The 27,782-nt window shown below is 41.5% G+C and overlaps 5 protein-coding genes and 1 long non-coding RNA gene across 19 annotated transcripts in view; 3 read left to right on the forward strand and 3 right to left on the reverse strand.

Moving 5' to 3' along the window:
• Positions 1 to 16,934, reverse strand: part of LOC109468558 (unconventional myosin-Va-like) — a 56,374-nt gene extending 39,440 nt beyond the window's left edge. For 2 of the 9 annotated variants that reach the window (XM_019766804.1, XM_019766803.1), the window contains exons 1-5: positions 16,729 to 16,934; positions 1,723 to 1,836; positions 891 to 1,059; positions 556 to 700; positions 258 to 420 (exon numbers count right to left, since the gene is read on the reverse strand). In XM_019766804.1, the coding sequence (XP_019622363.1) occupies positions 258 to 420; positions 556 to 700; positions 891 to 1,059; positions 1,723 to 1,836; positions 16,729 to 16,755 (618 nt within the window). In that variant the 5' untranslated portion in view covers positions 16,756 to 16,934. The remainder of the gene's footprint in view (positions 1 to 257; positions 421 to 555; positions 701 to 890; positions 1,060 to 1,722; positions 1,837 to 16,728) is intronic. The other 7 variants (XM_019766807.1, XM_019766805.1, XM_019766806.1 and 4 more) reach the window with 6 other exon arrangements.
• On the forward strand, positions 5,425 to 6,785 carry LOC109468672. Its single transcript, XR_002140136.1, has 3 exons — positions 5,425 to 5,539; positions 5,654 to 5,747; positions 6,215 to 6,785. It is a non-coding gene; the product is annotated as an uncharacterized LOC109468672 (long non-coding RNA).
• Positions 6,809 to 9,635, reverse strand: LOC109468584. 2 transcript variants are annotated; one of them, XM_019766877.1, is made up of 2 exons: positions 8,858 to 9,635; positions 6,809 to 7,883 (listed from the first exon to the last, which is right to left on the reverse strand). In XM_019766877.1, exons 1-2 carry the CDS (start codon positions 9,519 to 9,521, stop codon positions 6,862 to 6,864), a joined length of 1,686 nt encoding a protein of 561 aa, XP_019622436.1. In that variant the 5' UTR covers positions 9,522 to 9,635; the 3' UTR covers positions 6,809 to 6,861. The 2 variants fall into 2 exon arrangements, with proteins under 2 accessions (XP_019622436.1, XP_019622435.1); XM_019766876.1 differs by having other exon boundaries at positions 6,809 to 7,889; positions 8,864 to 9,634.
• An 859-nt stretch (positions 16,935 to 17,793) lies between the features above and the next one.
• On the reverse strand, positions 17,794 to 27,770 carry LOC109468608 (potassium channel subfamily K member 10-like). Of its 4 annotated transcripts, none has more exons than XM_019766921.1 (6): positions 27,354 to 27,763; positions 26,107 to 26,219; positions 25,312 to 25,400; positions 24,753 to 24,904; positions 20,695 to 20,807; positions 17,794 to 18,051 (listed from the first exon to the last, which is right to left on the reverse strand). In XM_019766921.1, exons 1-6 carry the CDS (start codon positions 27,691 to 27,693, stop codon positions 17,911 to 17,913), a joined length of 948 nt encoding a protein of 315 aa, XP_019622480.1. In that variant the 5' UTR covers positions 27,694 to 27,763; the 3' UTR covers positions 17,794 to 17,910. The 4 variants fall into 4 exon arrangements, with proteins under 4 accessions (XP_019622480.1, XP_019622482.1, XP_019622479.1 ...); XM_019766920.1 differs by lacking the exons at positions 17,794 to 18,051; positions 20,695 to 20,807 and adding exons at positions 21,289 to 21,498; positions 23,970 to 24,082 and having other exon boundaries at positions 27,354 to 27,750; XM_019766922.1 differs by lacking the exons at positions 17,794 to 18,051; positions 20,695 to 20,807; positions 26,107 to 26,219 and adding exons at positions 21,289 to 21,498; positions 23,970 to 24,082; positions 25,952 to 26,055 and having other exon boundaries at positions 27,354 to 27,740.
• On the forward strand, positions 18,694 to 20,164 carry LOC109468607 (microfibril-associated glycoprotein 4-like). Of its 2 annotated transcripts, none has more exons than XM_019766919.1 (4): positions 18,694 to 18,964; positions 19,097 to 19,257; positions 19,388 to 19,653; positions 19,888 to 20,164. In XM_019766919.1, the coding sequence occupies exons 1-4, from the start codon at positions 18,709 to 18,711 to the stop codon at positions 20,147 to 20,149; spliced, it is 945 nt and encodes a 314-aa protein (XP_019622478.1). In that variant the 5' UTR covers positions 18,694 to 18,708; the 3' UTR covers positions 20,150 to 20,164. The 2 variants fall into 2 exon arrangements, with proteins under 2 accessions (XP_019622478.1, XP_019622477.1); XM_019766918.1 differs by having other exon boundaries at positions 19,388 to 19,652; positions 19,881 to 20,164.
• On the forward strand, positions 21,622 to 23,608 carry LOC109468614 (microfibril-associated glycoprotein 4-like). The gene is made up of 4 exons (XM_019766929.1): positions 21,622 to 22,308; positions 22,446 to 22,606; positions 22,737 to 23,001; positions 23,264 to 23,608. The coding sequence occupies exons 1-4, from the start codon at positions 22,092 to 22,094 to the stop codon at positions 23,524 to 23,526; spliced, it is 906 nt and encodes a 301-aa protein (XP_019622488.1). The 5' UTR covers positions 21,622 to 22,091; the 3' UTR covers positions 23,527 to 23,608.
• Positions 27,771 to 27,782: the final 12 nt, after the last annotated feature.

The following is a 27,782-nucleotide window of genomic DNA, read 5'->3' on the forward strand; positions in this document are numbered from 1 at the left end:
TCGACTGTGTTCAGTATCACATTTTTACAGGCTCCATGTACAAGGTAATGTGTAAAAATACAGTAACCAAACCACAGATACATATTTTTGATATCATAATAATTGCTAAGGTTTTTAATTTTCCATCCATTCTGGATTTTGATATTCCATCCCCAGGTAGCTTCAATTTGAATACAAAGCATGTGAACATAACTATGCAACATTAGCAAAGATTTACATTTGTATTTTCCAATGGCAAGTATGAAATTATGACTAACCTCCATGATAGGATTGGAGGCGAGCACTCTCTGTTCGATGCTGGCTTCCATGTCGTCTGACGACCCTCCCACCGTAGCGAAGTATCTCATGGCGTACTTTGCCGACACCGTCTTTCCCGCGCCCGATTCCCCACTCACAATGATGGACTGGTTTCTCTCATCTCTGTAAGGTAGAGGTAAAAGTACTTCAAGGTATTGACTTCTCACTGCCCAAAAACAGACCAGGCCTTAAAACACAGTGTTAAAACACAACAAGAATTAAAAAATTTAAAGCACAATTATTCTAATGATGGTTCACCTTTGCATCTGCCTGAAGGCTTCCTCGGCCACAGCGTAGATGTGTGGGTCCATGGCGCCCATGTCCTGTCCCGTGTACGCCATCACCATCTCATTACCGTACAACGGAAGCTGCTCGTACGGATTGATGGCCACCAGCACGATACCTTAAAGAACGACACAAAATATTACAACGGAACAAAAATACATTATGTAGGTCCAAAGATATTTCTTGTCTAATGGGTATTTCATCTCATCTATTCCTTAGTCTAATTATTTGACTGTGGTGAGCTCACTGTCCTATTTGTGTGTATGTTTGTCGGTGAGAGAGTAAAAAAACAAGAAAGTTGTCCTTACCACAGTATGTATAGATGGCATTGTTCTGCAGGAAGCGGACCTGTAGGTTGTACAGGACGGCCGGCTCGTGCAGGTAGCTGAGAGACGTCAGGTCGTTCTGACCCACCAGGATGTCCGGGTTTCTCAACGGTGGAAGGTCTTCGTCTGACTTCATTTTCTTCACAATTGTCTGAAACAGGGTACCAAACAATATTGCTTTTCTGAAAGAATAAATTGCAAGCTTTTGCTTGCTTTTCTCACAAGTATAACCTTAAACCTTTCAAGACAATGGGGAACAGACATCTGTGTTCAAGGCTGAGCTTTATCCAACTTCATTTTCTTCACAATTGCCTGTAACAACGAGTACAAAACAAGCTTTCTTGTGATTGCTTTTCTGATGAGTATAACCTTAAACTTTTGAAGACAGCAGTGAACAAACATTTGTCATCATGTTCAAGTCAAACCCAAACTCAGATTTTTCATCATTTTCTTTGGATGTTTGGTCAACGTTGCATCAAAATTTCACCTGTTGTAGATATAAAGATATCTTTTCCAACAACCTTAAGAGACAACCTTAAACAAGATGCTCCACCAATTATGCACAACACATTACAGGTTTTGAAGTCATTGGTCATTAATTGTCTTGATGAAGGCCACAGTGGTCATTGAAAATTTGGTCTCTGTGTAATCCTTGTGTTGGAATAAAGTTCAAAATTTTACTGATAACTCAACCAACGCAGATGAACTTTCATGATAACATTACAGATTTTGCACAGGCGTAGCACGTTCTACCAAGGTGCTGGGTTTAAGAGCCCTCCCCTCCCCTGTATATTGCCTGCCCTGTGAGTCTGACCTCCCTCTCCTCCTCTGTCTCCAGGTGCATCTCCTTGTCCCCAGGTTTGTAGTCCTTGGTGAGCTCCGCCCCCTGCCATACCAGCTCAGGGTGGGGCACCCACACCTGGGCTCCCTGCAACACAACAACACACACTGTGGTCAGACTAGGTTCCTCACAATGCTACAAAATGTACATTCATGTAGGATCATCATGCTGGCCTGAATGCCCTTTTTTGGAAGGCAAAATCATGCCTTTGAAGTCTTCATAATCCATAGGCAGTCACCCAAAATCAACGTAATTCGTAATCAGTACATCAGCTGTAACACATAATTGGTCCTTTTCATTCCACGTAAAACGTAATTCATACCCCATGATTTAACGCAATTTACGTAATTTGTAATTGGCGGTGAAGATTTTTAGTAATTCATAATCACTACCCCCCCCCCCATGCAGACCCTCCCTCATCATGCTAAATTCAGGAATTCAGTTTAAGCAAAACGTGGCCATCTCTCTACAAATTACGGCGACACAATTAGCTTTACCAATGAAAAGACAGTGTAAATCAGAATAGCTTGTCTATGCCTCATAAAAAGGGGCACTGATCGGAGACCTAAGTGTACGTGGTGTGCAAGTGGTAAAATGTATACCATTGTCTATACCTGTACTTAATGACAAAGGTTGTTTCTTCAAATGGCTATAACCTGAGGTTTGTAAAGTATAGAGCTTATTCACCATACGTCACCATGACGTCATCACTCCTCGTGTACCCGTGCGACGCCATTTTGGGGCTCATCTCCGCTGCGAGTTTTCAAGAGTTTTCAAGAGTTGAAATGGCCAGCAAAAGTGAGGTAAACTGCCCTTTGTCCGAATACACGAAGAGTTTACCGCCTCTTGTACTAGAGCGTTATCGGAACAAGGTAAAATCTGTAGGGATTGACCCGTTTCTGCTGAGTTTTGACCAGTTCGATCCGGACCGTCTACCGCCAGTGGAGTCGATTGACCTAGCTTCGTACTTGGTTCTGGACACAAGCTTCTACACGCAGGAACGGTTCAAAGCATTCAAGAGTCTGGAAGCGTACAACTACGTCGTTTCAGGATGTGTAGAAAGTGTCGGGGGACAGTTGCGCGGGGATAAGTACGTTGTGGTTGGGAAGGTTAAAAGGTCACAAAGTTGGAACAGCCCGGGGGTCAACGTCTGGATAATCACAACAAAGGGCGGGACCATCCTCAGCGCGCACTGCCGGGACTGTGTCGCTGGACAAGGTGAGTGTTGCTCACACGTTGCCAGCATCCTCTTCTATGTTGAAATCTACCACAGAGTCAAGGGACAGACAGCGCCGACAGATTTGCCATGCTCATGGCTACCGACGGTGCCATCTTCAGCTCCCTATGCCAGGATCAGAGACATTGACTTTCGGTCTGCAAAAAAGCTGAAAGCCAACCTTGACAGCATGAGACCTGTGCCAGTTGTGAACACGGAGCCAGATCAGCCCCAAGGAGAAGATTTTCCTGACATTTCACCCAATGACGCTGAGCTTGAGGCATTGTATCAAAACCTGGACAAGGTGAAGTACAGACCGGTTGTGCTAAGCCTGGTAAATCCATATTCGGACTCCTTCCTTCCCAAAAGCATTGATGTCCCAACAATCACAGACCTGTCTGACAACAAGTACTTGAACATGAATTACCATGACCTCATGCAAGCATGTGAGAAAGTGGACATACAGTTGTCAGAGATTGAAAGAGATGCAATCGAGGAGGACACAAGAAACCAGGCAAAAGATGGCTCCTTTTTTCGACACAGAGCCGGAAGGATAGGGGCGTCTGTCAGCAAGCAGGCATGTTGTACGAATCCTGCCCAGCCCTCCAAGTCCCTGGTGACATCCATCTGCTACCCCAAACTGGTCCGATTTACAACTGCAGCCACCGAACATGGGTGCAAACACGAGAGAACTGCAATTTCTGAGTACGAAACAGAGATGAAAAGTAAACATACAAATTTCAAAATCGAGCCATGTGGACTCACAGTACATCCCGACTACCCATGGCTCCATGCTACACCAGACTTTGTCTGTAGCTGTGACTGTTGTGGTCAGGGTTGTGGTGAAGTGAAATGCCCCTTCTGTTTGAAGGACATAGACTTTCACCAGTATGCACAGAGACGTACTGCATGTTTGCACCTGGATGATGATAAACTCCGCCTCAAGAAGGACCACCAGTATTTCTACCAGGTACAGCAGCAGCTGTTTTCAACAGGGAGAAAGTACTGTGATTTTGTTGTTTGTTCTGTGGGTGACAAGAAACAAGCCAAGATAACAATGGAGAGGATCTATCCAGACTTGGACCATTGGAATCGTGTTGTACCTAAGCTAACCCACTTCTGGCGATACTGCATCTTACCTGAGATACTTGGCAGATGGTACACACAGAAGAGGGACATTCTTGTAGAGCCTGCTACCACTACCAGTACCAACAGTGTGTGTTTCTGTAGGACCACATCAGACTCACCTGAAGTCAAGTGCTCAAACAGCACATGTCCAATCTCTACCTTTCACAAGTCCTGCTTGAAAATCAGTAGTGAAGTGCCTGCTAAGTGGCTATGTCCCCTTTGCCATGTCTCTGTCTCATCAAAACCACAGAAGCAAACTAGAACAAGATCTACTGCTCCTCAGAAAGCACTCAGCCTCCAGTCAGTTTGTGTATGCCAGAAAACCCCACTTCAGACAGACAAACTCCTGGAATGCCACAACAACGGCTGCGAAAGTGGCAAGTTCTTTCACCTGACATGTATCAACTACAAAAGGATGCCAAACAACGCGTCTACAACATGGGTGTGTTCGGACTGCAAAAGAAAACTGCGCTCAAACAACATGTCATCAACTTGCTCAAGTACGGACAATATTCCCAGTGTCTTTGAGGAGGAAGAAGTGACTGTCACAGGTGTCAGTGTTAACAAGAATGTGGACCGCTTCGGACAAATGTGCAATATGACAGACCACCATTACGACCTTATCATGGACCCTGTCGGGTGGCTGGACTGCGATATCATACATAATGCACATATCCTACTCAAAAAAATTGACCCGTCAATGGAAGGCTTACAGAGGCCCACTCTCGGACCATGTCGCAACTTCCAAACAGTCAGGCATCCCTTCATTCAGATACTCCATACCGGCAACAGCCACTGGGTTTGCACAAGTACCGTCCGAGGCAATGATGGAGTAGTAGACCTGTATGACAGTCTTTACCACAATGTTGTTCAGAGAGAAGTGGAGGAGCAGGTGAAATGCTTGGTAGGTGACAACTATGCTGGCCTGAGGGTTGTCGCTGTGCAGCAGCAGGAAAATGGAAGTGACTGTGGGGTATTTGCCATTGCCTACGCCACCTGCCTCATTCATGGCATTCTTCCCCAGACAGTACAATTTATCCATGACAGGATGAGAGGACACCTGGCTAACTGTTTGAAAAATGGACAGCTAGAAATGTTTCCAACATATTAGGTCCCGGAAAACCCCCTTGTTCCTCCCTCTTGTTCCTGAACCTTGGTTGGACAGCCCGTCACGAAACAGACTGATGGATTTGTCAAGACACCATTGGACAAGCATCTAAAGTCTGAGGTATGAAATATCCTTTCCTTTCTTTTTCTGGTTTTGATTTCTATTTACTTGATGACAGTATCTTGGTCTCAAGGAACGGTTCTCTCCATTGATGTTGTTCTTCCTCTCCCCACAGTGCAAGACTAGTATGGAAGTTCCAACAGTGCTCTGCCCCCCTCCCACGTAGCAGGGATGAAGGTGTGTAGGCCAAGGGACATGGAACAGAAACACAGTCTGAGGTAAGAATGGCTTTTCTTTTCTTTTCTTCCTTTTCTCTTACAATTCTTAGTTTACAGGGGACATTCATGTTGTCTCTGTCTGGTCTGTCCTAACCTTCTTTCTTCATCCTACAGTGTAACCACAGGTTCCAACAGTGCTGCCCCCCTCCCACGTAGCAGGGATGAAGGTGTGTAGGCCAAGGGACATGGAACAGGAACACAGTCTGAGGTAAGAATGGCCTTTCTTTTTTCTCTTATCTTTAATTTTTAGTTAAGGCCACACCAATTTAATTTCTTGGTTAACAGATTTTTTTTTTAAATAATGGAGCGGGCGGGCGGGTGAAAAAAAAAAAACTGGCCTAGGCATCCTATTATGGCCCAAAATGGTACGATAGGAGCCATGAAGTCAACACCAGGCTGGTTCAAAATTTAAACTATGAATTTTGAACTTTTAATGATACTACTGCATTGAAAGATGGAATGACTGTAACAAGTAGTAAGAAAAGGACTGTTTTCAACTGTTCAAGGCAAAGGATGGTCATTTTGCAGTTGATTCTGAATTTTTATTTTTATTTGCAAACCAGAAAAAATGAAGCGGCGAATCCATTAACCAAGAAATTAAATTGGTGTGGCCTAAGAGGGAGACTTTATTGTTGTCTGTCTCTTCTAATGTTCACTTCTCTCTTCTTCCTACAGTGCAACTAGTCGCATGTTCCAACAGTGCTGCAAGTGTCCCAACAGTCCTCCCTCCCCACATAGCAGGGATGAAGGTGTAAGATTGTAAGGAAACATCTGTACAGAGAAGGATCAACATGTTACCTAGCTATTACAAACTGTTACTTTCAGTACCATTTAGTGAATGGTCTGGATAGACATGTAAATAAATTCACAATGAATTGTGCATGACTCAACTTCTTTATTGTATGTAGAACAAAGAAGTACTCAATTGTTTAGCCACTGTTGGACATTTTTGACAACAAAGGTCCGAACAGAATGGAACATCTAGTGCTGTGCTTTCATCAGTTCAAAGCATACATTTCTATCATTGCTCAATTTAAAGATATGTACAAAGAATCAATGTTATTTCACTACAGTCGAACATTTGACATTAAAAATCCTAACAGAATGGAACATTTAGTGCTGTGCTTTCATAAGTTCAAAGCATACATTTCTATCATTGCTCAATTTAAAGATATGTACAAAGAATCAATGTTATTTCACTACAGTCGAATATTTGACATTAAACATCCTAACAGAATGGAACATTTTATGCTGTGCTTTCATCAATAAAAGCATACACTACATATTTGGACCCTTGTGAGTCGAGATGATGATCGAGATACCTAAGTAAAGGGTACGATTGGTGGACACAGGTTGCATAATGCACAACACACCCTTATCATCTTGTCTGCCATTGGTTTTGTGACTCCCTCTGCAGAACTCACATAATGGATTTGTAGTGTTTCCTGCAGAATCTTGTATTTCTGCTTAACCTGGCCAATCACACGTTCAACGTGGATTCTCACATTTGCGATTTCTCGTGTGCGTTCAATGTCAACAGGGTTTAGCTGCTTCCCTCCACGTGTGAATGCCGGCATTGCCAGCTGAACCTGATGTATTGCAAGTGAGTCTTGAATAGTGAATCCACGGTCGGCCATGACAAAGTCACCAGGGCTTAGTTTGTCCAACAGACCGCTTTGTTCGGTAAGGTGTTTGTCAGAAGTGCGCCCTCCCCATGCACAAGAAACAAAACAGATTGATCCCTGTGGCACAATGCCTACGAGCACTTTAACAGTGTTATGATGCTTGTAGTTGCTAAAGGTCTGACCTCTTGCACGAATGTTCGAAGACCTTTCAACGAATACTTCAAAACAGTCAATGATTATGGTAACCTTACTACCAAATGTGGCCTTAAAACAAGCTGGCATGGTATGCATGATATCTTCTCGTGCAGGCCACCTGAGAAGTGGTGACAGTCTTATGTCCATAACTGTCATCCACGACAGAAAAATCCTCGACACAGTGGGCTGACTGATATCAAACCGATATGCAAGATCTTGCTGGGGCACATTTAATCTCAGTTTCATCAGAACCATGACAAACTCTTGAAATGGTGTCAAGGTTTGGGTCCTCCTTGACACATGAGGCGCAACAAAGTCGAAAACTGTCTTCAGTGTATCGAAGCTTGGCAAGCCGGTGTAAAACCTTACCCTGTCATCACTGTCACGACAGTTTGTAAAGTACTCCTCAGTGAATGGCTGTACCTTGGTTTCCTTAAACAGATAGTCAAATTCAGATGTTTGAGTACAATTGTCAGTAGTGCTTGAGGGTTCCTTGGTACTGGAACTTGTGGAAGAAGTCTGCGTTACAACTAGGGGTGGGTACCTGTTCGGCTCTTTCAGGTCCAGGTCCAGGTCCAGGTCCAGAGGATCAGGTCCAGGTCCGGACCTGTACCTGTACCTGATTCTGGATACCGGAGTATCAGTACCAAATAATTTTTGCTAAATGATCATTGCTAAATGCTCAATGCATAAGTAACCACTACAATTTTTTTTAAATTTATTTTTTAATTTTTTAAAATTTACAATTTTTTTAAATTTATTTTTATTTTATTTTATCCCATTTTAATTTTATTTCATCCGTTCTATATACATTATCAAGCTTCTCCTCTACTCCTATGGCTACTAACACCTCAGAACAGAATATATTAATATATTAAACTTCCCAACCAATCACATCGCAGGATTTCAATGTGCAGTCGCCCCCTCTAGCGGTTTGGGCCATATTGCAGGTTTAAGGAATCCAAGATGGCCGCCACTCGGCTCAGTTTAGAGCCGATTCCCGAACTTTTCTTGTATTTTCCTTGGTATTTTACGCGATTCAAGCAAAGAAAACAAATTGACCACAAGAACAAAAGAGTAATACAGCCTTGGGAACATAATGGTCCGTTTTGTTTGGTACTAATTTCTCATTTCGAGTGAAAATTTATGTGCTGCACAGTGTGACCATGCCATGTGGTGTAAAATCAGTGATTTTTCGGCTTGATCCGAAGCAAACGCAGCCTGTTAAGTTCTCTTTTATGATTTCTAGATGACTATCGGTAATGAAAATATGGAGAATATTGTTGCAAAAGGAGGGATACGGAAACTAAGGTAAATTTCTTTATTTGATGCTGGATTTTCCTGGCTGGACTTCTTGTATCTAGTGATCATCAGTAACTACAAGTTTAGATTGTTCCGGTCCAAAAAAACCGGTCCACTGACGTTTCGGTTTTTCGGACCGGACCGATAAAATTTTTACGGTCCGAACCGGTCCACCTGGACCGGTACCCACCCCTAGTTACAACATGATGCGAAGTGATACAAGTCTGATCATCTTTGGTAGCTTGGCCTTCACATTGTTGTAAGTCAGTTGGGGTCCCTTCTACCTCCATGGTTGAGGCTGGTGCATACACGTCAAAACAATCTTCAAGTTCAGGTTCACAGGCCTCAGACTCAGAGAAGCAATTGTCATGTACAGGATCATTGCTAGCAACAGATGTGGATGTAGCATTCTCAAGTTCAAGAAATGTTTCGCTGACACATTGTCCAGGCTCTTTCACCCTTTTTACTTTACTCACGGTAGCTTCAGCTTTGGCACTTTCTTCCCGACGTTTCCGCCGCTGGGCTGTTCGTTCGGCTCGTTCAGCACCTTTCCCACTCTCTTGTTTTATCTTACTGTGTCCCAGGTTCAGTGTTGGTACCCAATCTACGTTAAACCTTTCCCAATGCTTGCTCGGCTGGCCAGAGACAAAATGTTTGTTGCACACTCGTTCGCATTCCAACTTCATCTCGGTCAGGTCTGCTCGACTTATCGCAGAAATCCATTTTCTTCGACGGGTTGATGTTAATTCTTGTACATATTCCCCCTGATTTGTGATCACACGAGGAACACGGAACAGTCTTACCGCTTCCTGGCCTTTCCCCGTCCTTGTCCCACATCCGACCACGATGCAAGTCGGCATAATGCTGTCACAAAACGTAGATTTTGGCCAAAAACTACACAACTATCGCATAGCGACAATGGCGCGCGCGGCGCCACGTAGCCCCAAAATGGCGGACAATGCTCGTTGCTATGGGGCGCGATTGGTCGCTGGGGGGGGGGAGTCACGTGACGACCTGTGGTGAATAAGCCCTATATACAAATGTACATGTACATTGAAGCAAATGGTACAAACAAAAAAGTGTGACTAATCAGTTTAAAGCATATCTTATGCACAAAGATAAGAGTCACTGGATCATTGCCAGCTACATGAACAGCATGTAGTCATGCATGCATAGATAACCTGCCAGTATGTCCATAAACATTTCTGTTTGCAGCAAGCAAGGGGTAGGAATCTGCGTCACAATAGAAGAACAGTCAGCTTAAATCATACATGTAAAATAGATATAATTATGGCTTGAAATGCAGTCGTTTTCTTCTGTTATATTTAGATGCATTTACTCCATCCTTGTGTTACAGATGCATGTATAAATCATTCTTCGTCTTATTAAACCTGACCATAAAATTATTACCAAAATGCTTTTACAATGTATCTTCACGTAGCTTCATCAATAATTTGAAATGAAAGGCTATTTGCAAGTATGTAGACTTATACCAAGGAGGTTATACATTGTAATTGTATGCTATAACCTCCTTGCTTATACATATGAAAACCTGTGGTTGTAATCAAATATTTCTACAGATACGTTAATATTAATTTGATTATCATTATTTCTATGCTTAAAATGAGTTGATATTATTATGGTTATAATCGAATGTCTCTACAGATACGTTAATATTCATTTGATTATAATTTCTATGTTTGAAATGATATCATTATGATTATAATCAAATGTCTCTACAGATAGAAATGAAAAAAAATCTTTTACAGAAAATGAAAAAAAAAACTGTGGTTCAAAATTGTCACTTATAGTATTGGTTTCTCTTATTATACACAGTCACATCCATTGTCAAATACTGCAGTGCAAACAAAAAGATTTCCTTCTGTACCACACAGGTACCCTAGTGACCTTTGGTGCGCCATGTTAGATTAGCTCAGGCGCCAGGCATCAGCAGCTATTTCTGTGATGTGATACCAGAATGACCTATATGGGACCAGTTAAATCCTGCCGGTTTGACAGACCATGATAGATGACCACTACTGACCATCCGTTACCCGATATGAAATGGTTACAGATCTAGAATGGCTGGCTTATTTCATAGGATCGCCAGTTGCAAGTTGTGTCATTAGCATATTTGACAAAAATCTTGATGAAAAATCTTCCTTATTTCAATTTATACTTTATTTGGTAGAATTTGACAGGATGCATTATTGTAAATACATGCATTAAAAGCTGTGTATGCGTATTCCAATCTTCCCTGTGACATATACAGACTCAATGGTGATTTTTTACCTCTACCCAAATAAATAAATGATTCTACACTAGGATTGTTCATGCACTGGGCCAGATAACCCCTACTGTAAATGTAAAAATTACACCTGACACTTGGAAGTCTTAACTTTTCACTTCTCTCCCACAGGCCACAGAATTGACCATAATCTCCCCAGAACGTGGCAGGAAAAATTGATTTGTCTCTGAGTTATTATGTTACAGGCATGAAGTTAGGCTGTTAATCCAAAAATGCCACCTGCACTGAAATCCACTTGGCAGAAACAAATTAATTTCATGTATTCAGACCAATCATAAGAATATTTTTATTAGCAATATTACACAATTTGTCATGATGTATCCCTCAGCGCTAAAAACAAAACAAAGGCGAGCTTGTTTATTATGAAATTCATAAATTTCACATTGGTTGCCCAGGGAAGATATCAAATTTCACGACTACGCATCAGACAAAGCAGTGCACGAACAGAATATAAAAACAGTATCTCTCATAAACCCCTGGAGGGACCATATACATACAAATGTACACAACACTGCAAAGGTCACAGTCACAATTAGGTTAGTGGTACATCACTGACAACAACTCATCAATAATGGAATCTGTCTCAACATCATATCAATTTTAAGACTCAGATTATTTGCATACAAAAAGTCATGTTTTAAATTAACTTGCCTACATTGGAAACTAACAGGAAATTTTCCCAGAACTTAGCCACTAAGCTATTAACCTAGAATTCTCCACTTTCTGCCAGCCTGATCTGCATACATGTTTTAAATTAACTTGTCCACATTACTGGAAACTAACAGGAAATTCTCCTAGAACTTAACCAAGCTAACATGCTAGAATTCTCCACTTTCTGCCAGCCTGATCTGCATACATGTTTTAAATTAATTTGTCTACACTGGAAACTAACAGGAAATTTTCCCAGAACTTATCCAAGCTAACAAGCTAGAATTCTCCATTTTCTGCCAGCCTGATCTGGCAGGATATCCCTTCAGGAAGGATGGCATGGGATCAACTACCGAGACAAGGTACTGGAACCCAGACAGTCTTGGTAGACCTCAAGGATATGAGAGCTTTCACCTCTATGGAAATCAGACTCTGGGATAAAACAGGCCTCTGTGGGCTCATTAAAAAAACACGACTTCATCAAAATACTATATATCATCTGTCTACCTGGTCCAACACTCATGGAACTACAGATCAAGAATTAAATCTTTAAAAGTCATCTGTTTTATCATAAAAGTTCTGTATACATGTTACATTGGAAACTAACATAATATATCTAGAGAAGGGCCAGTGGGATTGTGTCAATAACATCAAATTCTACATGTACATTTAGATTCTAGCAAGTTAAAATGTGTCCTCGGTGGTGACTTTGAATTCTACAAGGTGACTTTCCAAATAGAACTGCTTGCTTCTGATATTCAAACAATTTCTTGGCAGACATCTTGCCAGGAAATTTTGGCATAATGTTATGATATGTGTAAGGTTTTAATGTAAATTCAGATCTTAAAAGATCAAGCATAAACCATAATCAAAATTACCGTAAATTTTTTTTCAAAATGTCACCTTTTATAGGTAGATGCACAGTAAACTCAACATTGTTAAAAATTCAAGACTACACATGTACATATATATCAAGCACTTGACTGGCCATGGGAGATTAAAAAATATACATATATGTGTAACTGACAGGCACCTAGATTAAAAGTGCTTTTATCGGCTTATGCATATGTGTCTTCTGTGGCACGGTCCAAGTGTTGCACCATATACATATAAATAGACATGTAATGATACAGCTTTTTTTAATAAGGGATTGTCATAGCCAAGTCCAAAAAATTTTTATGCAAGTCACAAGTAAAAAAAATTGTCAATACCAGAAGTTTGGAAAACTGGTATATAATATAATACTAATAGACGAATTTGTTTCAAATTGGACGAATTTGTTTCAAATTGTAGTACATGTATTAGCATACTTTCAAAGACTAGTCTTTGACATTGCAGCATTGCTACATGCAGTCAAAACTCACCAACAAGACCACTACTCGGGACCGATAAAATCTGGTCTATATGGACAGGTGTACTTGTGTCAATGGGAAAAATTATCTAGATTCTAACTTAATATAAGGGACCATCAAAAATTGGTAAGGTGGTCCATATGTACTTGGGGGTTAATATGTAGCGGTGGTCACTTTTGTTTGACTGTACTTTCACCAAAATGGAAAGTGGTTTGTCCCTAAATACATGTAGTAAGCTGATCTTCCGACCCTATGATAGTCATATGACCAGCAGTACATGTAGAACTGAGGGTGTGACGTTCAATCAACTGGAACAATAACATCACTCAACATATACCCCGAGGGCTCAAATCCAGAAAGAGCAGAATAAGTCTTGCTTCAAGGTTGCTTAACTTCACGTTTACCTGCGTGCAAGATCTCAAGGAATTTGCATGCAAAACTGAACAGGTAGAATTTTCAAGCGGGATATTCTAGACTCTGCTACGATGGGCTAAGCTCTTTCTTAAAATTTGTTACAGACTTATAAGGATTTAAAATCCATTGCACAATAATCTTTCCATTTCAAAACTACTGTATATACACATGTATTAGTGTATTCAGAGACAAACATGTTGCAATAAAGCTATATGTAGGTGTTGCTCCTTTCTTCCAGAAAAGTCACTGGTATGCAGAGTGTACATAGTTTGTTTACTGTACATGTACATGTTCTTTTAAGTACACATTCTGACACATGCATGCACTTATACTGGCAAAATATTATGCTGCCTGAGCAAAGTTCAAGTACAAACAATATACACATGCAGCAAAGGCAGCATATTCTAAGCAACATTTCACACTGTATAGTACCAGCAGAAACATATATAGTTACTCAAATTCATGTAAAAAAAGCTACAATATTGCTAGCAACAGTATTAAATATGCACAATCACTGAAGGTTGTTTATACATTTGCCATTTCACCAGAACCTTTCAAACTGCATGTCATTGTGATGGTTGCTTGCTTTCCCATAAAAGACCTTTTCTCTGAAGCACAACTAAACATACAGGTATACCTCTTGGCCACCTGCATTTAGTGAATACTGTGCTCAACTATGTATGGCACATCTTCGATTCTTTATTTTCTCAATACGCAATTCAATGTTGTTTCTGTAAGCTAGTTTCCCTACCTGTGGGCCCCAAATTAAGGTAGCAAAATGCTCAGCACACCCTTTTACTTACCCTTCAGTGAAAGCCTTGGGCTCTGTATAATTACTTCAGCATACTTGTGCATCCAACCCTGCTCTTCAAGTCTTGTACAGTAAAGTGGCAACACAAGCATTGTCTATGCGTAAGCCTTAGATCAATATTAGTACTATTAAGTTTAATAGAGTTGACCACAGACCTTGTTTCTGAGTATACATCCAGAAGAAAAATTAGATTGATATTCAGCTAGGTTATAATATCAAGCGTTATACTTATAGGAGTAAACTTATAGGACTATCAACATATGATAATTTTTACATAAGATAGTAACTGTATTTATCCAACGATGTTTATTAAAACCTCCTTATTTTATCAATGTAGTAAATGCACTGCGTTTTTTTTAACGTGGACACAGGCAAATCAGACAGTACTAGTGTTTTGGCAAGGGGAATAAATGAAACAATTTGAGCACACAGCAAATGAATGTATCGCAAGTCATTCAACGTAATACATATAATCTGTGAGCATACAATTGCATTTATGTCACCTAAAGTAATGGGTGGTTATAGCAGCTGACTAACAATAGATGGCTTCAGAAACCTGTAACTCCAGACCTCAAAATTGTTTCACAGCTATCCCTGCATACCATTACCGTTACCTAATGATTTTACAATGTTCTCTCTGACCCACAATTTGACCCCTATCCTCCCAACATCCTGTCCAAAAGTCGGGTAAGTCACTGGGCTGTACTTATCTTCCTTTGGCATTCGTGCTTTGAGATATCTTAAATGCAGTCTGCCAATGTTGTTACGGTTGTCCGTTGTGGCTGTTTCCTTTCTGTCAGTATTTCAATTCTATACATGTATAGTTATACACTATTTATTTAAGAAATTTCTAGGGAATGACATATACACTTTCCTGAACTTAATCTTAAATTCACAGGCTGTTTATATATTAACCATTGTTTGAGCTCCTTTCTTTATAATAATAATAATATAAGCAACATTCCTTAGGTTAAAATATCGATATTTGTGTGTTATACTTATAGAGACATCTCAAGCTATTCATTATCTTATGAAGCAGATGCATTTCACTGTTGTGGTTGTTATATTGCTGTCGACATTTTTATGTGTCCCTCTTATCACAGCTTATCTATTGAGAAAGATAAAGCACATGTGTTTCTTCATAGTGAGCATACTAAACATGTGTGAGCTACATGTACTTTGTTAAGCATTTCAGTGTGTTGAAAGACATTATCATCATCATTAGTCGTAGCTGATCAACCCACAACACAGTTGAAAGACAGACAGATTCGATCTTTCCTGTCAAAAGTACAGGTACTATAATATAGACAAATGCATTTGGTTTTATTTGGTTCAGCCTGTATATTGGAAAAACTGCAACTAGTAAACTTAAGAGTAACCATTTGATTATTATTGTGATCATAACATTGTTACAGAATAAAAAGGGAAAGTGTGTTATCCATATTCAATATAAAACAGATGTGTGAATGCGTCACATACTGTAAATGCATTTACTTTCAATATGGCTTTATTTCGTAGTTCGCTGTGTTTCATATTCAAGATTGAAACAATTTTGTAGTACAACAGAACTCCAAAACACATAGCTGTGAAATAATTCAATGGGTTAAGAGGACACTACGAAAATAGTGAAATCAAAACCATGAAAAAAATTTCACGATTTAGAGTGTACAAAATGTAATGTGTATGCATTACTAACTCTCCCATGGGACAGGATTGCATTGACCGGTGACCTTCAAAAATTATAGTAAATACAGTGTAAATATAGTGTATATGAATATCCTAATAAAACCTGAAATTCATACTTCATATCGTTTACTTTCTATAGTATGTTTACACTGTTACTATCCACTATATACCAATAAAATACATGATTTCATAATTTTCTACTATGAGTCATGATTTCCTGTAAACTGCTTTCATAAGCATTCCTAAGCTTGCACTGAAAATGTTGTGATGCACGTATATGTTTTTTTATTCTATTATTAGACGTGACATATTGGTCTGGTGCAGGTGTCAACATAATTTGTCACGCCTCGATAAATATTGCTTTAATACAAATCGCTTGGGATTGTTGTTTGAAGATTACGTTATAAACCAATTAGAATATCGGTACATAGAATAAATAACCAGTAGGCTGTTCGGCAAACAAGATGTGTGCGCAAAGAAAATACCGTCGTAAAAACATTCCTGTACATAAAAGCGGATGACCTCAAACAATTTATTGTGAAGGGAAAAAATAGGATCTGCAACGAAATACGCCATAGGTTCCGACGGAAAAGCCGGAAATTCGCCGCAAATTTCTCTGAGTATTTCCTCAAAGTATGTTCTAGAAATACTGAAGATCATTTCTAAGGAGTAAGCAGAGTAGCTGAGGAGAGAAAGTACAATTTGAAGGGGGTATTTCTTGTGAAAATTAGGTGTTGACAGGCAGATGACATGACACTCGAATCAATGGAGGGCCGTCTTGCAGGACAACTTTTTGACGGGCGCCGGCGGACATTTTAAGCTCGAAACGTCCCAATCAACCGCCTTACCTTAGTATAAAGCTCCGCTGTCGTCATGTTGTTGTCCTAGGCGCCGGCGGGCCACGGAAGAAGATGTAAAATCCACCAGAATCGGTGAAATCGGGGAGAAACTTGTCTGCACAGACGATATCGTCAAACCGGAGCCGCCATATTTGATTTGTGAGGTGGAGTACGCATGCGCACGGTCAGGTGAGTTCTGCTCGTTCATCCATGACGTAAACGGAAAAATATGTCTCAGTCATAAATTTGAAGATCTTATCAAAGTTGGCAAGCAATTTTCGTCAGAAATGTCCTACTTTTCAAAGGTTTTGATATTTTTGCAGCGCCTAAAGTGATGACATCATATGCGATCATGCTGCATATGTTACAAACTGCGGACACGCCCCTTTTAGTCAGACAATACTACAGCCCAGTTCGAAAGACAATCCTAGCTTTTTCTGTATTTTTCTAAAGATTTTACGTTTTTCTTTGATCAACAACCCTTAACTTACCTTACCATATACATTATATCAGAGTTTATATTGTGACTCTGTGTTTTTATTCAAATTTTCTCAGGAAAAATACTGTGCTAGCTACTAGTATTGACAAGAACGCCTGGCGCTCAGACCAGAGAGGTTGCATGCCTAAACTGCACAAACGTCATTCATATAGTAAAAAAAGTATTTAATAAAACAAGCCATCCGTAGCCAATATATGTTGGCATGTGTTCCAAAGATGTAGCATGCATGAATGTGTTGACCTTAACTTTTTTTATTATATTGGGTTAAACCCAAACTGATTTGCAATGAGTATTGGTGATGATAGGTGGTGCGGCTGCATGTAACATGTAACTTCTTGTATTCTAGCTTGAGCTTGCTTTAAAACAAACGGTACGATCTAGCTTCTAATAACAAACTACCTAAATAAATGAATGTGAAGCGGTGGGCTTTAGATAATGGCGGTAAGTCTCTAAACGTTTTCCTCTATGAATTATCTTGTTGTTTGAATAAAATCAAACGCAGTGACAACATATAAATTCACAATTACAAGTACACATATGTACAATGACAATTGATTACGTATTGAACTGATACACATGAAATCGCTTTGTGCATATGAATACGGTGATACTAAATCATTAGTGCAGTATAACTTTTGTTCACGAGGTTTTTTCCCTCTGTTAAGCAGGAAAACTGTGAAGTTTCCGTTTTTCTAGATCGCGACATCCTCGGTCTTCTGTCCCGGCTCTTGTCCCTGCTCGGTGTCCTTTGACCCGTACAGGTAGTCAGCCGCCAGGACCCAGAGTGTGGCGGGCCACGTCAGGCCCAACAGTGTGTACATGGACAGGGCAACCTCGGAGGCAAACAGAAGAAAATTACACATCAAAACATCGCAATTTTAACAGCTCCCAGCTAAGTCTACCTGGAATATAAAACAATCACAGAAATTTAGAATACTGCACCTCACGGACATGTAATCATGAGACTGATACTGACTGTCGAAAAGTAACAGCAACAGCTCTCGGTCTTCCTAGAACATAAAACAATCACAGAATACTGCACCTCACAGATAGGTATTATGAAACTCATACTGACTTGTTTTGAATTACAAATCGACGGGTAACACATTACAAAAATTACGGTTGAACTTCCCTTTTGCCTGATATATTTATACTGTGGAAAAAGTACCTTGCCTTCGTAATGTTCCAGTACATGTTATTTTTTTGTCTGTATAGTACAGTATTGATAAGTGAAGTCCTTGCGTTGGCAGCAAAATTACGTACTATTTCAGTCTTCTACTTACAACCTTGGATTTCGAGGTAATGAAACGTTAAGCTTTTGTTCGGCTCGTCTGTGATTGTCCGACGGTAATATTACCCCTACCGTGCATTGTGGGCTACACAAAAGTAAACAAACCTAGTACACCACAGAAGGTTAAAAACAACAGAGTAGAATAACGCTTCAACTTGTGACCAGAAGACTTCCTTGTGGACATATTCACAGTTGACAAATGTTGTTTGGCCTACAAGGAAGCGTCATGGCGTCGACATTTGCCAGTCTCTTAACGTTCCTTGTGACGTTTGTGTTCCTGTGCTCTGCCCAGTCGGTCTGTAGACCACCGTCAGACGAGAAATGTGTGTGTAGTCCGGTGGTTAATTTGAATCCAGTGGTAAATTGTGGGAACGAGAACGCACTTAAGGCAGAGTTGGAGCAGATGAAAATCGCCATGGACCAACTCTCACAGAAGATAGCCGATTGGCCCAAAGGTAAGACAATTTACTATTTAGAGGTTTCATAATATGTCTTAAACACATCCGTACTTTACCTGTACCTAGAAGTGCTTAAATCTTTCATGGGTATAACAACACCATTCATGAATACTGTTCTATCCACCTCAGGTAACGCTAACGACACAGAAGCTGACAAGCCTCAGGACTGTCAGGATATACTTGACAACGACGAGACCACGCCCAGCGGCGTGTACATGGTTTATCCACGGGACAACCTGGGCGGCTTTCTGGTCTTCTGTGATATGGACACGGACGGAGGCGGCTGGACAGTACGTCTGGTCATTCCACTTATGTGAGATTCAGCTGCATCTGTGCATATTATATTGTCTTACTGTGTCGAGATACTAGTATTCGTTTCTTGACTATCAGCGTGTTGACTTTGTTTTCTTGTCCTTGAAGTTGTTCCAGAAACGCCAAGACGGAACCGTGGACTTCTACCGGGGCTGGAGGGACTACAAGATCGGCTTCCCTTCCAACCTGAACGGCGAGTTCTGGCTGGGGAATGACAACTTGTACCGCCTGGCTGTGCAGAAAGTCTACCAGCTCAGGGTGGATATGGAGGATGTGGAGGGGAACACGGCGTTCGCCGCTTACGACTCGTTTGCCATCTCACCCGAATCACAGAACTACAAGCTCCACATCGGGGTTTATACTGGTACTGCAGGTGAGGCTGCTAAGTGCTGTCGTCTCGTTATGTTATAAAGGTGGACCCACACATTGCTACGAGTTTTCACTCTACTTGTCCTAACTTCTTACACAATTCTGCTTACGATTTATTCTTTAACTGTTTGTCCCTTTGAGTGCTTTTATCCCTTGGCAATCCCAGGCAATATATTCTGATGACCAATTGATTTGTGGAGTTTTTCTCAGTACGTTTTCGTATTTTATGCAGGAGAATCAGACAGCCTGGCGCATCACGATGGGCGCCCGTTCAGTACCAAGGACAGAGACAACGATGACAACCCAGGCAGCTGTGCGCAGACTTACGTATACAATGGTGCGTGGTGGTACGGTAGTTGCCACGACTCCAACCTGAACGGCCTGTACCGCCTGGGTCCCTATGAGAACGGATACAATTACAACGGCGTCGTCTGGGCGCACTGGAAGGGTAACAACTATTCTCTGAAGCGCACGGAGATGAAAATCCGACCTGCTCCATAACTTTAACATTTAAATGTGTGTGTGTGTGTGTGTGTGTGTGTGTGTGTGTGTGTGTGTGTGTGTGTGTGTGTTTGTGTGCGCGTGTGTGTGATACAATATTAGCTGGTTACGATGTCCTTACTTTTCCTACTGACGTGGTGTGATTATCTTATGTTTTACATTAGCATGACGGCTGGGCTTACATGTCGCTTGGTCATTTTAAGGTGGTGACAGATGCAAAATTATACAGATAAGCATTTCTGTATGTCAGAAAAACAAAACGGAGTAGCCAGAATACTTCATCACCTTCCCTCGCAACATCTGCTTGTATATTTACGGTCCCAACTTACGATGTAGACGTGGTGTGATTATGTTGTGTTTTACATTAGCTGGTCTTACATAAAATGAAAGATAAGTATCTCTTTGACATTTTAAGGTTGGGTAGGAGATTAAAATTATGCAAATAATCATCGTCTGCTTGTCAGAAATATAAAACGGAGTGGCCAGAATACTTGATTACCTTCTCCCTCGCAACATCTGCTTGTATATTTACGGTCCCAACTTACGATGTAGACGTTGCTGGTAGCAGATCCGGGCGGGCCTACCACCATAGTCATCCCGGCCACCAAGTCACCGAACCCGACGGTACTGAGTGTGACGAACGCGTAGTAGAACCCGTCTGAAATTGAGACGGTACATGGTACACTGTGATACTATATGATATGTACGTTACTTTGCACCCTCCTGAATTCAAAATTCAGACAAAGGGCTGCCATAGATTCTTACAATGTAGAAATTACATTACTTATAAAGATATAAACAATGATTTTTGTGAACCATTGTTCATTTCTCATTGCTGATATAAATACATAGTAAGTTAGGTTCTATTTTGTCTTGAAAACCTATGTTCTCTATAAATTATCTTGTTATTTGAATAAAATCGAACATTGAATACAATCGGAATATAGTTGAATATAGTCGAATTTAAATATTATTGAACTAAAAATCGATGTCCTCTATAAATATATTGTTACTTGAATAAAATTTAATGTTAGGAATTGACTAAATTTACATGTATATCATATAGATTCTTAATTAGAAGATCTCTGTTAGTTTTATCTGTGGAATATATAGGTACTTATACATCGGTACATGAAATCACTTGAGTTCACGAGTTTGTTGGTTTTTCCCCTCTCAGTGAGTAGAACGACTGTGAAGTTTCCGTCTTTCTACATCGCCACATCCTCGGTCTTCTGTTCCTTCTCTTGTCCCTGCTCGGTGCCCTTTGAACCGTACAGGTAGTCAGCCGCCAGGACCCAGAGTGTGGCGGGCCACGTCAGGCCCAACAGTGTGTACATGGACAGGGCAACCTCGGGGGGAAACAGAAGAAAATTACACATCAAAACATTTCAATTTTAACAGATCTCGGTCTACCTCAAACATCAATCTCAGAATACTGCACTTCACGGATAGACTCATACTGACTTGTTTTAGATTTCAAATTAAACAGAACAACAGAGTACAAAAATTACGATAAACTTAACACCATGACCTTCCTTTTGCCTGATGTATACAAGCTATGGAAGAAAACACGATTCCTTGCCTTCGTAATGTTCCAGTACATTTTTGTCGGTATAATGCAGTATTGATAAGCGAACTCCTTGAGTTATCAGCAAAATGACGTACTATTTTATCCTTCTACTTATAGCCTTGGATTTCAAAACGTTATGCTTTTGTTTGGCTCGTCTATATAAATATCTGTGATTGTACATGTCCAACTGTAACTTTACCCATACCGTGCCTTGTGAGCTGCGCGAAAAGTAAACAAACCTTACAGGTGACCCCTCAGAAGACCCAAAACATCGGTGTAGTATTACACTTCAACTTGTGACCAGAATACTTCCTTGTCGACATATTCACAGTTGACAGTGTTGTTTGGCCTACAAGGAAGCATTTTAACGCCATGGCGTCGCCTTTTCCCTGTCTCTTAACGTTCCTCGTGACGTTTGTGTTTCTGTGCTCTGCCCAGTCGGTCTGTAGACCACCGTCCGACGAGAAAATTGTGTTTAGCCCGGTGGTGAGTTGTCATTGTGGGAACGAGAACGCACTCAAAGCAGAGTTAGAGCAGGTGAAAATCGCCATGGACCAACTCTCACAGAAGATAGCCGATTGGCCTAAAGGTAAGACACCGTAGTAGTTTCATAATATGTCTTTAACACATCCACGGTTTACCTATTGTTAGAAGTTCTCGCATCTAAAGACTACTAGTATGTCATGACCGTGAGGATATTTATGTGCACTGTACTATCCACCTCAGGTAACGCTAACGACACAGAAGCTGCCAAGCCCCAGGACTGTCAGGACATCCTTGACAACGACGAGACCACGCCCAGCGGCGTGTACATGGTTTATCCACGGGACAACCTTGGCGGCTTTCTGGTCTTCTGTGATATGGACACGGACGGAGGCGGCTGGACAGTATGTCATGTCATTCCACTTATGTGAGATTCAGCTGCATCTGTGCATATTATATAGTCTTACTGTGTCGAGATACTAGTATTCGTTTCTTGACTATCAGCGTGTTGACTTTGTTTTCTTGCCCTTGAAGTTGTTCCAGAAACGCCAAGACGGAACCGTGGACTTCTACCGAGGCTGGGCGGACTACAAGATCGGCTTCCCTTCCAACCTGAACGGCGAGTTCTGGCTGGGGAATGACAACTTGTACCGCCTGGCTGTGCAGAAAGTCTACCAGCTCAGGGTGGATTTGGAGGATGTAGAGGGAAACACGGCGTATGCTGCTTACGACACGTTTGCCATCTCACCTGAATCACAGAACTACAAGCTCCACATAGGGACTTATAGTGGTACTGCAGGTAAGGCTGTTGAGTGCTGTCGTCTCGTTATGTTTCAAGGTAGACACACACATTGCTACGAGTTTTCACTCTACTTGTCCTACCTTCTATATGTACTCTCGAAAAGAAGCTTACACAACACTAATTTTTCTTTAACTGTTTGCCCAGATGGCCATAGAGTCCCTTTATCCTATTGGATGAAAATAACAGACCTCTAGCCAAGCAGTTTGACCGATTTATGTTTGGAGTTGTTCTTGGTATGTTTTTGTCCCTTTTTCCACAGGAGACAGCCTGGCGTATCATAATGGGCATCAATTCAGTACCAAGGACAGGGGCAACGATGAGCACCCAGGCGCCTGTGCGCCGTTTATCAGAGGAGCGTGGTGGTACGGCTATTGTTACAACTCCAACCTGAACGGCCTGTACCACCTGGGTCCCTATGAGGAGCGCTCAGGCAATCAAGCAAGCGGCGTCGTCTGGAAGCACTGGAAGGGTACCGGCTATTCCCTGAAGCGCACGGAGATGAAAATCCGACCTGCTCCATAAAGTCACATACATTGTATTTAAATGTGTGTGTGTGTGTGTGTGTGTGTGTGTGTGTGTGTGTTGTGTGTGTGTGTGTGTGTTGTGTGTGTGTGTGTGTGTGTGTGTGTGTGTGTGTTTTGTGTGTGTGTGTTTTGTGTGTGTTGTGTGTGTGTGTGTGTGCGTGTGGGTGTGTTTTGTGTGTTTTGTGTGTGTGTTTTGTGTGTGTGTGCTGTGCTGTGATGTGATTAGTGTGTGTGTTACATCAGAATGACAACTGGGCGTACATAAAAAATGAGAGATAAGTGTCTCTTGGTCATTTTAAGGTTGAGTGACGAGTGACAGATGACAGATGCAAAATTATGCAAACAAGCACTGTTTGTATGTCAGAGAAACAAAACGGAGTAGCCAGAATACTTGACCGCATTTTCTCAGCATCTGCTTGTATATTTACGGTCCCAACTTACGATGTAGACGTTGCTGGAAGCAGATTCGTTCAGGCCCAACACCATCGTCATCCCGGCCACCAAGTCACCGAACCCGACGGTACTGAGTGTGACGAACGCGTAGTAGAAACCGTCTGCAATGCATTGAGACGGTATATGATACACTACTACGTTGTACGTAAACGTTACTTTGCAACCTCCTACTTTGATGCTCTAGAAAGTTTAAATGCATAAATTATATTACCTGTAAAGAGATAAATAATCATTATTGTGAACCATCGTTTATTTCTCATGGCTAATATAAGCAAGGAGTTTTTAATCAACTTTTAAACCTCCTTGATATAATGTAAGATTTTATTTTTGTCACGAAAATCTGTAAGTAGACACATGCATGTATGTACTATGCATTTAAACATTCTACATCCTCGGAATTAAACGATTTGTGAGTTTTGGAAGCGTTTCGATTTATACAATCCGAGTTTTTGAGCTGTTTCTTGTTTGTTTGTTTTTTAATTCAGAAACACAGTGATGAATACAAATAAAAGGACATGGACTAAGTGACTGCGAACTCAAGTAAGGTACAACTAATTTTTCTCGCAGCCACTTTTACAATGGAAAAAAAGGCGTTTACAAGACATTTGAAAAGCTATGGATAGCATCAGTCAAACCTCCCATCCCAGTAGAGAAGGAAGGCATAACAGGGCACATACAACTAGAAGCGTTTTTTTTGTTTCTTGTTTCATACAATTCGAGTTTTGGAGCTATTTCTGGTTTTGCACAATCTCATATAAGGGGAGAACTCACCCATGAATGTCCAGTACTCCTCCAGCGCGGTGAAGATGGCACCAGGGATGAGCAGGAACACGACAACACCGGACAGAAGTGTCACCGTCACGATCATCGTGAAGCGCAGATGTCGATTTTTCACCCGTCCCAGGACTTTAGCCTCTGCTAAGCTGGGGAGTAAAAATTAAACACACCAAATTACACCATTGTGGTGTGTTTTAAACTGGCACCTTGTCAGCATGGAGGCAGAACGTCCTGCTCATTCGTAGCCTCCTGTGCAGGCCTCCGGGCGGGCTGGAGTTTTGATACTGCGTTTTGTAGAATTTTTAACCCGTTCTTTTGCCGGCCATCCTACAACCAGCCGCACAGAAAAGATTTGTACCCGCCACATTTTAAAAGTACAGACGGTTATACCTTTAATACACGAACACGGCCTTAAACGAAACATTCTATAGAAGTGATGTGCATATTACGTTCTGAATTTTAGGTGAATGTTAAAAGATACGGCATAAGTCGAAAGAACCTTGAACGTAGCGTTTATGAAGTTACATAAAACATGTGAGAAGTATTTAATTACCCAATAAGGTTAGCCAGCTTCCTTCCGATGTCTGCCAGAGTGATGACCAGTAACGGGATGGTGACAAGGGCGTAAAACAGCGTGAAGAACTGGAACAAAAAAAGTTTTTCTTTCTTATATGTTTATAAGTTTATAAGTTATAAGCCTGCAAAGTACCAGGTGGGGCATTGGTTTGGAAATCATTGTGACATCAAAAGAAATCAAACATACGTAGAGTGGCACTCCACTATGGTACATCATCACTTAAACAAATGTGCAAATATTGGGTGTAACAGATCGTTCCGTGTAATATAGCTAGCTGCCGCCGCGCCGCGTGCCTGTGAAACTGATGTGCTTTGCTGAAGGGCAGTTATACCGGCTATACAGATGCAGAAGCTGGTGTGTTACGCCGAAGGGCGGTTATACCGGCAATACTGATACAGAAGCTGGTGTGTTACGGGCGATTATACCGGCATACAGAAGCTGGTGTGTTACGCCGAAGCAAATTTCCGTCTCGTAAACGGTCGTCGCCTTTACGAACGGTCGTCGCCTTTTCTCAGAACGGTCGTCGCCTTTCCGCACGGTCGTCGCCTTTTCTCAGAGACGGAAATTTGCTACGCCGAAGGGCGGTTATACCGGCTCTAAAGATACAGATACCTACCTTCCCACCTGTCGTAACAGGATAGACGTATCCATACCCGGTAGTAGTCGTCACTGTGACGCAGAAATAGTACGACTCGAAGTACAGAACCGGGCGATCGTCATCTGAAGAAAACGGAAACAAAGAAAAAAGGATGTCAAAGGAAACCGACGTACCTTTCCGCCTGTTGTGGTGGGAGTGACGTGCCCATAGCCTACAGTGGTCGTTACCGTGACGCAGTAGTAATAACAGTCAAAGAAGGAACTTGAACGTGAGTACTCCAAATTGCCTTGATAAAACAAACAAACAAACAAACAAACAAAATTAGAGGAAAGCTGCAAAAACTACTTAAAATAGTATGAAACCAATCTGAGTGACGGGCTGAATAAAGGTTCTACATGGGAACTGTGCGGTTTTTAAATATTATGCTTGGAATGATTCCACTCTACTATTATACTAACAAAGACATGTGACGTTAAATATAGTAGCTGGAGATACAAGCCCGGTAACACAGAAATGAAGGTTGGGTCGTTCTATATAGCCTAGACTGTTCCAAGGGCCAATGCACAGACCCAAGTTAGACCCTGAGTTGCTCAGTGGTGAATGCGTAATACGGTATGGTAAAATTTCCATGCACGGGGACATGCTGGCCTTCCCTTGGAGCCTAAGAGCTAGGCTGAACAGTCCTTGCCAACAGCCTGACACCCTGGCTAGCACGTTCTACCCCTGTATACCTGCTAATCAGTATCACATATGGATGCCAGGGTTCAAGGCCAAGAAAGACCTCTGGGCTGAAAGCGATGCCGTGTTCAGCTTTAACAGATGGATGTCAGAGTTCAAGAGGAAGACCGAGAAAGACCTCTGTGCCTCTGGGCTGAAAGCGACCACCCATGTATCCCTCAGGACGTTCTGGCTTGCCACTAGTGACACTAGTACTGATGACAGTCGGCTGTTTTCATAAAACTTCCGCCAGCCCCAGAGGATACCAGTACCAGAGTTTAATAGGACGGATCAGTAGAGCTTGAGTTCAAACAACAGTATCAAAGTATTAAAACCAGCGAAACAATCGGACAAAAGAAACATGTATGCGTTCCCCAATCACGGGCAACCAAGGAGGTTAGAATGATTGAAGCTCCTTCTGGCAACTGAAACAAATTAGTTAGTGTCTGATTACCACTCTCTCGTTAGGATTCTTGGTCTTTTCGAAGTTTTTGAAGGGCCTTCATTTTTTCTTTACCACAGTGCCATTGTTGATTCCATTTTCAATCCCGTTGAATATAAGACGGTTCTCCAAAAATTCAGGCTCTTTTCATAAATACATAATATATATACTCGGGTGTGTCAGCTTCAACAACACAAGCAGCTGCAGGCTTGTAAACTACTTTCTGTTCTGAATAAAAGACAACAAACATCACCACGTTACCCTCGATGCTTTGGAAGATGGCAGCTCCCACGAAGAACGATAGAAAAAGGCTGGCGACGAGCAGGGCGAGCTTCAGATGGGTGTTCATCTTGGTTCCCTTCTGTCTCCCGTTCTCGGACAACAACAACTGCTGGGGTGCGGCTACAGCCTTCAAACTGGGCCATAGCCTCGAGTCAAGCCTTGTTAGGGTCGAGTCAGCTCCCCGAGATTCGCTACCCCGCGGACTAACGCTAACAAGGCTGGACTCCAGGCTAACTGGGCGTGGCTTGCTAGGTCCTTGGGGCCTGGACCTGGGTATTTTGTAGGGCCACAGCTGCAGACTTGGCAAGGGTTCAAACATAGACTCGGTACAGGCCACCAGGTCTGGTTTTCATCATGCACATGTCTATAGGTCCTGCTATTAAAAACAAACAAGGATGGAAGAATCAT

The sequence above is a fragment of the Branchiostoma belcheri genome, unplaced genomic scaffold (assembly GCF_001625305.1).
Source record: "Branchiostoma belcheri isolate BF01 breed outbred unplaced genomic scaffold, Haploidv18h27 scaffold2, whole genome shotgun sequence".
Classification (NCBI taxonomy): Eukaryota; Metazoa; Chordata; class Leptocardii; order Amphioxiformes; family Branchiostomatidae; genus Branchiostoma; species Branchiostoma belcheri.